Below are 11,368 nucleotides of genomic sequence, written 5' to 3' on the forward strand. Positions count from 1 at the left end.
TCCTTAATACAGCCTTTTGCTCATGCAGATCTCATGATCCCAAGCATAACTTTTTTGGTGATCATAGGGGGACCATCTTGTCCCTTCATCTGCAGTAGAAAAGTTGGTTGAATCCAACATATTCTACTGAAGCTACTTTTAAGTTCCAGTAGGTGCGTGGGGGAACCCTTATTTTCCACCATAGTGATCTAATAGTAGCTTTGGGAAAGAGAAGATTTGGATCAGGAAAACAACGTTGTGTGTGTGTGTGGGGGGGGGAATTAAAAATCCTTGTCCCCCACTGCCCTGGTCACATCAAAAGTCTTCTACAGCTTCTTCAGTAAAAGTCTTCAGTAAAAAAAATCAAAACATCAAAAGATCCAATTACAGATATTTGTCTTTGAGATGAGGTGATACCTCCTGCAAATTAGTTAATATTTGACATGGTTGCTAGTGTACCTCTGAACTTTCTCCTCAGCAGCAGGGGGTGGGAGAGAGATGATTGTGGAAATCAAACCTAAGCAGTTAAGGCTGCACAAACATTGATGCACTGATAAATGCTACTTGAGTTGGGATTTTCAGTCACTATATGAATCAGCCCTATGTCACGAGTCCTTAACTATTCTCTTGGAATTAAATAGTAGTACTCGTTTGTTTGTTTGTTTTATTTAGCTACAAGCCATGCTGAAAGGATAAAGAAGCATCATTTTAAAGGAGTGAGGAAAAAGAAATGGATGTCTGATGAACCTAAAAACCTATCTGCTCCATTAATAGGAAAAGGTATTTTGAGAAATAATTTTAGTAGGTTAAAAAATAACATGAGTAATAATTCAACTGTCTCTGCTTCATCATCAGAGGCAATCTATTCAGAGGAAAAGCAGTATTTTTAAATCTTGTATCTTGTTCATTCCCACATGTGCTGAGCTCTGAATACCTACATCTGGAGATAAAATACTGATTCTTGTATTATTTCTTGCAGCAATACATACTTCAAACCCTAAAGGTAAAGGGAATTGCCATCAAAATGATCAAAGCAAGAATGCTGAGAATACTTCTTATGTTCCTTCTCAGAGAACCAATGGGAGAAGCATTTCCTTGAGTTCTCCAATGTCTGGAAGGTCACTGAATCTTACCAATGATAAAGTATGTGCCACCAAAGAGTCCAAGATGAATTTACCTACAGGTAAGTACCTAGTTTCTCTGGATCTCTTCATGATATGGGATGTGGAAACTTACTGCTATTGTTAATGGGTTGACTCCCTTCCCCTAAGTGACAAGCCCTGCTCTGGTTATGCCCTGGTTATGTGGTCTTGTTCTGATTGTGCCCCATCTCTATCCAGACTTGCTAATAGGGCTGTCAGCCCCCTGGTGGGGATGGGGGATACCTTGCTCCCAGTCTCTGCCCCCCCCCCGCCACCACTCACCTGGTCAGCGAGGAGAAAAGGCCTGAGATACAGGCCCAGGAGGCAAAAAAACCTCCAGAGCACAGCAGGAGCGCCTGCCGTGAGCGCTGTCACACTTTGCATGTGAGTGAGGATATCGTTCTTGGTAAGTGCCAGGTCCCCCATCCCACTGGAGGGTATGAGAACCTGGCATCTCTACTTGCTAAGTACTATACACATTGGTTGAATGCCATTGATTCATCTTTTGGGCCATGCAGGGGTATGTTGGGAATGACTAAGTTTGCTAATTTCATTAAGTTTCCCTTGCTTATTTCTCCTCTAAAGCAAGAGCAGAACTTGCAGGATTACGGCCAGGCTGGACTGAATTACAACAGAATGCCTGGACAGATTATGGTCTAAGAAAGGCACCAGGGCCAAGACAAGCTCAGAGTCAGGATCCAGGAGTTATCAATAGTTGGAAGATCAAGTAGACCTGAACTGATATATCATATGGAGTGGGTCAGCTTCAAAGTTTAAAATACAAGCACAAATCAAGGGAGCCTATAGTACATGGAGCTGCATGCTAGTGCAGAATTGAATATTTAACTATGAGCCAAGCTACAAGTGACACCTGACACAGGTTGGACACTTGTCAGCTTTCCTCAAGTTTTGATGGGAAATGTAGGCATCCTGGTCTTGCAGCTGTAATGGAGAGGTAAACTGACAAGTGTCCAACCTGTGTCAGGCGTCACTTGTAGCTTGGCTCTATGTGAGTTTGAAGTGAGGTGCCTTATGAACAGACTGAGAAGTACCAGATGGGACAGTAGGCAGCCCTCAGGCCATAAATCATAGTCATGGGTTGTGGGCCTTGTCTTTTTATCCATAAACAGAGAAGTTCAATCTATGGTGAACAATTTGAGAGAATTTTCGGTTGTTGCTCCAATACTCTAGACTGGGCTACCACTGGCAGTAAGATCTGCCTGCTCCCTATTTCTTCTGCCATGAGTACTCTAGTAAGAAAAGGAAGCCTATAAATATTTTAATTAATGAATAAATAACTGACATGAAGAACTGGAAGTGATACTGAGGGCTTGCAAGTGAAGCACAGGGGATTTATTTTGTCTAGGAAAGTTCCTTGTGGCCATCTCTGATGCAGGATCTTTTTAAAATTGCAAAATTAGTAACAGAATTTTTTTTTCATAATATATACCATAAAGGCTCTCTGAATGTGGTTACCTCTGTGGTTTTAATGTTCTGTGATGAGAAGCACCTATACTGTTTACATTTGCTGTATCTGTGCCATTACATCATGTTGATCCCAGTGTTTCAGTACTCCTGGAAATGCCACATTATACATTTTAAATGAAAAAGAATCCATACCCAAAGGACTGCAAAAGAAAAAAAAAAGGCTATGACATACCACATGCACCTTTAAAGCTGTCTCTCTTCATAGGAAGAAGAAAACAAATAGATAACATTTCTGTGTGCTGAAATAGTGACATAGTTCTAGGTACTATTCTCTGAATAAAAATAGGCCTTTCCATGTTGTATGCCATATTAGCCATGTTTGCTAGGATTTTAAAGAAAAAAACCATACGTATTGTTTAAAGTGAGTTTTGCAGGGTTATAACTTATTAAACAAATGTTCAGTCCTTCTTTTGTGAAAACAATTAGTTTTACGCTATTTATTTTAATATGTATTTTCACTTCACAGAATGAATCCTGCAGATATATATCCATTTCCCAATTACTACCTTCAATCCAACATATTTGTTTTCCTCTTGCCTTTCTGCTCCATCTGTTTTTGGCATAATTCTGCTCAGGTGGCATAGTGTGTTTGAGTGTTGCAGCTAATTTTTCACATCAAATGAATATATTTTTCTCTGGGGTTAAGATAATTTTCAAAGCGATTTGCAATTCCTGTGATGTCAGGTAATATCATAGCTGACAGCATGTGTGTATTTTTTTAACTGGAGTGGCAGAATGAGAATTACAGATAAAAATGTAAAGTAAGCTGTATTTTTGATTACAGAGAGATGCATGTCAGCATCTAATTCCCCAGCTTGGAGAAAAAGAAGTCCACACACCAAAGTATACACAAAAGTTGAAAAAATGCATTCAGGTACTATAGTGCTATTGTACTGTGTTAAAGATAAAATAATACTTTGAATGTAGTGAAGGATTTACAAAGGCAATTAATTATTGTGTAGATAATTTTTTTGTTTTGTATATTGTTGGTAGATAGGAGGGGAGAACATGGGAAGTATTAGAGCCGATGCTTTTGTGCCCCAGACTGCTCTGGATAAGGAGCAAATCCCTCAGTCCTGATCTACTGGCAAATAGATTTTGTTCCAGCATCTTTTCTTACTTAGACAGAATGGATAAAGGTAAGGACTCTTTCTGAGTCTTCACTATCATGTGACACCTGACCTTGGAGGTAGGTCCAGATTCCTTTTTCCTTCCAATCAAATGCTGGCTGCATAGGAGGTGATCACTTTTCTCCTCTTCTGGATAAGGGTCAAGGCTAGACATGGGCACGAACCAAAAAATATTAACAAACCAGCAGATTGTGGTTCGGTGCAGACCACGATCCCGAATTCCTGAAACGGAACGAACATCTCCCGTTGCCGAACCGAACCAGATCATGGTTCGTGGAGGCCAAAGTGGCAAGCAAGAGCTCTGTCCCACTCCACTGCTCGCAGAATGTGAAACCTAGCCTGGGAGACCATGGCTATTTATAAGCATGGGTACCATTCAGCAACACAGGAGGTCTGTGGTTGGCCATCAGAGCTGCCTATCAGGGTTTGCAGGGATGAGATTGGAGTGCCCATGGCTACAGAACACTCCCTTCCCCCTCCCTCCCCTGCGTGTCTTCTCCCAACTTGTAACTGCTTTGCAGCTCCGTGGTTGGAAGGAAGCCCTGCTGATCAAGGAAAGCTGGGCTTCCATTCGGGTTTCCAGGGCGACAGAAGGAGGGCAGACAGAGCTTAGGCTTTCCCCTGGCTCCATTGCCAGGGGAATAGATTGCTGGCGCCTGAGTGTCTGGCTTCCTGAACCACGCCAGAACGCAACAAACCAGGCCTCTCCCGACCGCTGGATCGTTGGCCATGGCCGATCACGATCCGCCGGGTCACAATCGCGCGATCACCATTTTCGTGGGTTTTTGAGGTTCGTAATGCGGTTCATGCCCATCTCTAGTCAAGGCCAGACAGGGGTGTGCCATGAAAAAATTATCTCCATTTACTGCTCCTGTTGGCTTTAACTGGTGTCTCTGTCCTACAGCATCAGGGACTTCCTTTGATTCCATTGAGCCCACTCTCTAGATGCTTTCCCACTCTTATTACTTGGGCTCCGGGGAAGCTTCACATTTGGCTTCTAGAATGCTATCCCATAGGCTTCCATAGTAGTTGACATTTTGCGTACCCTTCCCCTCATTGGTGCCACCCATATTAACCTCACAATTTCCTGATCTGTTTTGTGATCTATCATGGAATTAGCACAAGATGTGTATGGTTGCATTATGGCTTGTAGCAGTCAGATAAACTAAGAAACGGACCAGAATCACAAGGGAAAAAGCATGAAAATGTCCTAATTACACCTGTATCCAGATACCATATGGTAACCTGATGAAAAAGAAAAACATAATCCTTTCCTTTATGTTGTACTGAGTTTTGTTTTTGCCTAATTTCTTTATGGCTACAAGCATGGCCAGATTTGACTTTTGGAACTGGAGTCGTAACATGAAACCTTGTTTGGAAAATTATTTTATAAAGTATCATTCTGGTTAAATAACTGGTTTCACTCTTGCAATAGATAAGAGTTTTCAGCTAAAATAGTCACCAAATTCACACTGCTGCTCAGGTGTGCTAGGCAGAAAAATAAAGGGAAATTGGGGCAGGGTTACGTCCAACACCCCTATGCGTAACATCACTTCCACCACAGCCAGAAATGCTGCCAGCATATTGCAAGGGATGCTCTAGCGTTTAGCCAAAACTCAAACCATAGCATTTTGGCTGAGTTGCTAGAGCATCCCTGGTGACACTGTGACATAATTTCTGGTGGTGCTGCAGCAGTGCCTCTTCTACCAGTTGCCAGTCTGATGCTGGCAACCCTAATTCTGGTTAATGGGACTTCTTCTTGCTTTACCTGTGTACTATGACTACTGTACAGAATCATTTAGACATCCTCTATAATTATCTACACTACCCTGTCAGTCTTAAAAACACTCTACAGCTTTATTCAAAGTTCGTTACAGTTAACTGAATACCATTATTCAGCGTGCTCTTGTGTAATAGTGCCTTTCAGCAGAAATTGGGTTGTTGCTCTACTGAACAGAGATTCAAAGAGTGCTCTTGTCAGTTGCTGCCAATGCCTAGTGGTGGCATAAAATAGAAAGTTTATGAAATATCCCATGAACACTTGAGAATAATTTCTATTCAGCAATAATTTCTATTCAGCAATGCTTCCCACCAAGCCAAACACACATAAGATTGGGATGCATATGTTCGGTAGTGCTGCTGCCTATAGCCCTAGATGGGGGTGGGTCAGCCTGGGTACCTCTTTTCCTTGGTCCATTCTGGGTAAAATAAATGTTTCCCTTTTATTTACCCAGAATGGACCAGAGGGAAGAGATCTCTCCCCTGCACCAATTGCCCCTGCCCCCAGATTGACCTACATCCCATCAGCTCACAAGAGGCATAAGGCACAGGGACAGCACTGAAAACCTTCTTGCAGCTAAAGGTGGTGCAAAAGAAGTAGCAGCAGAAAAGCCAGAAGCAGTACCATGGAGGCAGCATTTCAGGAGGCTGGAGACAGCCAAAATCTCTGATCTGAAATCACTAATGTCTTCCAGTTGTCATTGATGTACTAAAGAAGTGTAATGTGGAACTGTAGTTTTCACATTTTTTGTGCACATACATTTACATCAAACTTGCATGTGTGTTAATTTCAGAGCCCAGAAGAAATGGAAGCAGATGAAGAAGGAAGTTTGAAGGAGAGGGAAGATAAAAGACAAGAAGTGATATAATGCTCTTCGTATAGTTCACCATCAAAAGAAGAAAAAATGCTAATTCAAAGACCATGGTTATATTAACCAAAGAGCCAAATGTGATAAGAATAAATTGCAGAACATACAGAGCTACTAATAATATACATTTGAAATATGTAAATGAGGCATATGTTTCTGAATGGGTTGTTTTGCTTGAAAGTGTAACTGTTTCAAATACTTATTAGTACTATGAAGTCTGGTTCTAATCCCTTTAAACAAAACATTTTTAGAACACCCTGTTCAAGCCATTTCAGAATATACTAGTGGTAATATTTTAGATATGGTAATTCTGATCTCCTGTATTTTGAAACAAAAGCTTACTTTCCCCTTTTCTGTGTGTTACATTGGCCTGTTGTCATACACTGATGTCTGCACAAGCAGGTGTTCTTCTGCATTCTGAGAGAACAGTGTACAAATGCTCAAAGTAGCTCCCAATAATAACCGAGCTGTGGCATTCTGCTTGGACTTAAGTCTGAGTTGGTTTTGTGGCAAGACCTATGTAGAGTAGTCTAGACCATTAGAGTAGTCTAGTCTTGATGTTACCATACCATGGCATGGATCCAAGTGGCCAGATCAGCCAAGTCAAGATAGAGAGGGTTCATCTCTTAGGCTAAACTAAATTGGAAAAAAGCATTTTTACAGCTGCATTAATTTGCTTTTCTAGCACTAATGCTAGGTCCATTATAACTCCTAGGTTCTTAATCAAGACAGCTGAATTCCATCAGAAGTGAGAACCACAATGTTGTTCAAGGCCTCAAGCTTCCCAACCAGTGTTCCTTCTGTTTGAGTTCATCTAATTCTAACCTTAATTCCCCTCCACCCATTTTTTCAGATTAGATTCTGAAAGCATCACAAAGAAATGGAGTTGCCAAGCATTCTGTTGGTGCAGAGCCCCTGTGCTTAAGAAAATTGCATGACAGTTAAACCAGTGCAGTTTTTGCCATCAGTTCATACTCAGGTTGGATACTGCTGAGTAGAGGTGGGCATGATCCAAAAAAAAAAATACCGATCAAGCCGTTCGTGGATCCAGGCTGCTGCCAAACCCAAGTCACTGATTCTAACCGATCAAGTCCCGTTTCCGATCCGGAATCACACACAAACACACACACACACACACACACACACACACAGAGCAGAGGAGGGGAGTTTTTTACCCAGCAACGAGCCGCCTTCCCTCAGGGAGGGGACATTCACACCAGGGCCGGATCTACGGTTGCTAGCGCCCAGGGCAACCATAGGCTATTGTGTGTGCGCGCTAATGGGTCGCCCCCCCCGCCCATGCAGCAAGCCAGCTGTGCCGGTGCACTGCAGAGCTGGCTGCAGCGCGAGTGGCTCGGAGGCTGCCCGCGCCGTTTACCTGCCCCGCAAGACAAGGGGTGGCCGGCTTGCCCATGCGCTCCTTGTCCTGGGGAAAGGCGAATGGCGCAGGCGGCCTCCCAGCCTCCCGCGCTGCCTTTTGCCTTTCCCCAGGACAAGGGGAGGCCGGCTTGCCCGCACACCCCTTGTCCTGGGGAAAGGCAAACAGCGTGGGCAGCCTCCCAGCCTCCTGCGCTGCCTTTTGCCTTTCCCTAGGACAAAGGGCGGCTGGCTTCCCAGCGCGCCCCTTGTCCTGGGCAGGGCTGGATCGATGGGGGGGGCAGGGGGATAGTCTGTCCCCAGCGCCGCCAAAGAGGGGGCGCTGGGTGCAGTTGCCAGCCCCAGGAGCGTGCCTGGGGAAAGTTGAATGGCGTGGGCAGCTCCCAGCCACCTGCGCTGCCTTTTGCCTTTCCCACAGGACAAGGGGCGGCCGGCTTGCGAGAAAAGCAAAAGGCAGAGCAGGTGGCTGGGAGGCTGCCCGCGCCATTTGTTTTTCCCCAGGACAAGGGGGGGCGGGCAAGCCAGCTGCCCCTTGTCCTGGGGAAAGGCAAAAGGCCGTGTGGGTGGCTGGGAGGCCATCTGTGCCATTTGCCTTTCCCCAGGACAAGGGGTGCGCGGGCAAGCCGGCCGCCCCTTGTCTTGCGGGGCAGGTGAATGGCGCAGGCAGCCTCCGAGCCACTTGCACTGCCGCCAGCTCTGCAGTGCACCAGGACAGCCAGCTTGCTGCATGGGTGGGGGGGGGGGCAACCCAGGAGCATGCGCACGCAAGAGCCTGACTACGGTTGCCCTGGGCGCTGGCAACCGTAGATCTGGCCCTGGTCCTGGGGAAAGATGAATGGCGCGGGCGGCCTCCCAACCACCCGCGCTGCGTTTTGCCTTTCCCCAGGACAAGGGGTGGCTGGCTTGCCCACGCGCCCCTTGTCCTGGGGAAAGACGAATGGTGCGGGCGGCCTCCCAGCCACCTGCGCTGCCTTTTGCAGAGAGTGACAGACAGAAAAACACCCATTCCTCCTACAAAGCCCCGTTTTTAAAAAAAGCAAAAAACCTTTGTGCCCATGGCTTCAGAACACCCCCTTCCCTCCCCTCCCCTGGGTTGCTGCTCCGTGGTTGGAAGGAAGCCTGCTAATCAAGGAAAGCTAGGCTTCCATTCAGTTTTCCAGAGTGACAGAAAGAGGGCAAACACAGCTCAGGCATTCCCCTGGCTCTGTTGCTAGGGGAATAGATTATTGGCGCCTGAGTTTCTGCCTCTCTGAATAGATCATGATGCCCCCCCCGATCAAGCCCCCCCCCCCTGAATGCTGGATCGGTTGCCGTGGACGGAATCGATTAACTGAGTCCCGATGGTGCAAACACCATTATCTGGGGGGGGGGGTGTCACATCGTGATTCCAATCGTGCCCATCTCTACTGCTGAGTCTCCTATGTAGGTGATGCATGCATACTTTGGAAAGGTTCAAGAGGCCCTGAAAAGGCAAAGCTGGCCACTACTGCTGTAAGCCTTGCTTTTGACCTCCAATGGGTGGGTGGGAAAATTCTTGAATTTCTGTGTGAGGGAAGGCAGTTTGGAGAGACAACAAGAGAATAGTGATGAATGATTGTAACAACATATAATTTTGGTGAATTGGCATTCCTTAAGGTTTGGTGGTGATTGCTTGATAAAGTGTGTGCCACCTAGCCATTATTCCACTGTGTATACCACCTCCCTATTCATTACTTTACCATTGAGGTACTTGCCTTGCATCTGTGTTTGCAGCTTCATTTATTGAGGAATGCATATAAGCATTGTGGCAATACAAGAAGAGAGTGCATTGGTATGTTGTCTGAAATTACGATTTTCCTCAGTTTTGTTCCTGCAAGGAACAACATGTCATGAGTATTTGGTCAGCAATAGATGTGTTTCACATGTGCACGGAGAAGTGTACTTACATTTATGGGTCTGTGGGCCAAGCTACACATGACGAATGACACTTGAACGGCAAGTGGATTGAGTGGAGGGCAAGTGAACAGGGAGAAATACACTTGCTGTTCAAGTGTCATTTGTCATGTGTAGCTTGGCCCTCAGACTATCAGAGCTCTCTTCTGCATACTATATACTCCCCCGTGTCCTCTGTGTGTGTCACTACTGATTAAGGGAAAGTTGTTAAGTCAGTACACATTTCTGCTCCTTACAGACAGGTGGGAGGAAGTTAAAAACATTCTGTGACCATAGATGTTTCAGTACTCAGCACACCTAGCTCTTTTTTGGAGGGAGGTTTGGGTGGGGGAGAGCAGTGGAGGAAGTTCAGAGATCTGCTTTGAGGCAGGTATCTCTCACTTGGTGACCTCTCCTTGCTTACATGTACATGGAGCTTGATTCTTGCAGCTCCATATAAAACAAAAGTGCTGAGACTCTTGGTGGATTTTTGTGTCTGAAGTCCAGAGGTATGCTACCGATAAGGCCTCTAAGAAGAAAAATGTCGTTCATTTATATTTTTGTTGGCATTGTTAAACTGGGCAGTTGTGTAATGGTTGTTTTGGTAAAGTGCCCAATTGCTTTTGAGTTCATTGTTTTAAAGGAACCAGACAGAATAAGATGCTATAGATCTTCATATGTGAAACCTGAATTTCTTTGTTGGGTCTTATATACCCCCTTTTAAGTTATAGATGCAGAGGAGTTTGCCGTGTTAGTCTGTGGTAGCAAAATCAAAAAGAGTCCAGTAGCACCTTTAAGACTAACCAATTTTATTGTAGCATAAGCTTTCGAGAATCAAGTTCTCTTCGTCAGATGCATGGTACAGAAACTGGTCAAATATAGAAGAGGAGGGGAGGAGAGAGAAGATGCAATTAGCGGGGGAGAGGGAGGATGCAACCAAAACATTTCTTTGCTAGTAAATGTAAACATCTCCTTTTGGAGTGGAGATTAGTTGGCTGGTGTGAGGCTTCAAAGGAGTTTGCCGTGTTGGTTTGTAGCAGCAAAACAGCCAGACCATCCAATTCCAATGTGGTATAAGCCTTCGATAACCACAGCTCTCCCCGTCAGATGCATCTGACAAAGAGAACTGTGGTCCCCGGAAGCCCACGCCAGGTGCCACTGGGCTCCCCCAGATCCCGCCTCTGTAAAGGAAATCTGTTACCTGTGATAATGTGATAACCATTCATAGTCCCTATTCAGTCCCAGCTTGACAGAGTCAAATTTGCATATGAATTCCAATTCAGCAGCCTCCCGTTGGATTTTGTTTTTGAAAGGTTTCTGTTGAACTACAGCGACCTTTAAGTCTTTGATGGAATGTCCTGGTAGATTGAAGGGTTCTCCCACTGGTTTCTGGATGTTTCCATTTCTAATGTCTGATTTGTGTCCATTTATTCTTTTGCATAGAGGTTGGCTGGTTTGTCCAATGTACAGAGCAGAAGGACATTGTTGGCACATGAGGGCATATATCAGATTGGAGGATGAGCAGCTGTAAGAGCCAGAGACAGTGTAGTTGATGCCATTGGGTCCTGTAATTGTATTCCCTGGGTAGATATTGCATCCTCCTTCTCCCCCCCTAATTGCATCTAAGTTAGTAGCATTCTGTCCTCTCTTGTGGGTGTTGGAGCATGTGATGTCACATGAACCTCTGCATTGT

At 45.0% G+C, this 11,368-nt stretch overlaps 1 protein-coding gene across 1 annotated transcript in view; it reads left to right on the forward strand.

Annotated features, from left to right (window-relative positions):
- Window positions 1-7,633, forward strand: part of C9H12orf50 (chromosome 9 C12orf50 homolog) — a 28,143-nt gene extending 20,510 nt beyond the window's left edge. Inside the window, exons 9-12 of the mRNA XM_054987848.1 lie at window positions 652-759; window positions 959-1,162; window positions 3,394-3,483; window positions 6,313-7,633. Coding sequence (XP_054843823.1) covers window positions 652-759; window positions 959-1,162; window positions 3,394-3,483; window positions 6,313-6,338 — 428 coding nt within the window. The 3' untranslated portion in view covers window positions 6,339-7,633. The remainder of the gene's footprint in view (window positions 1-651; window positions 760-958; window positions 1,163-3,393; window positions 3,484-6,312) is intronic.
- Window positions 7,634-11,368: the final 3,735 nt, after the last annotated feature.

Source organism: Eublepharis macularius, chromosome 9 (assembly GCF_028583425.1).
Source record: "Eublepharis macularius isolate TG4126 chromosome 9, MPM_Emac_v1.0, whole genome shotgun sequence".
Taxonomy (NCBI): domain Eukaryota; kingdom Metazoa; phylum Chordata; class Lepidosauria; order Squamata; family Eublepharidae; genus Eublepharis; species Eublepharis macularius.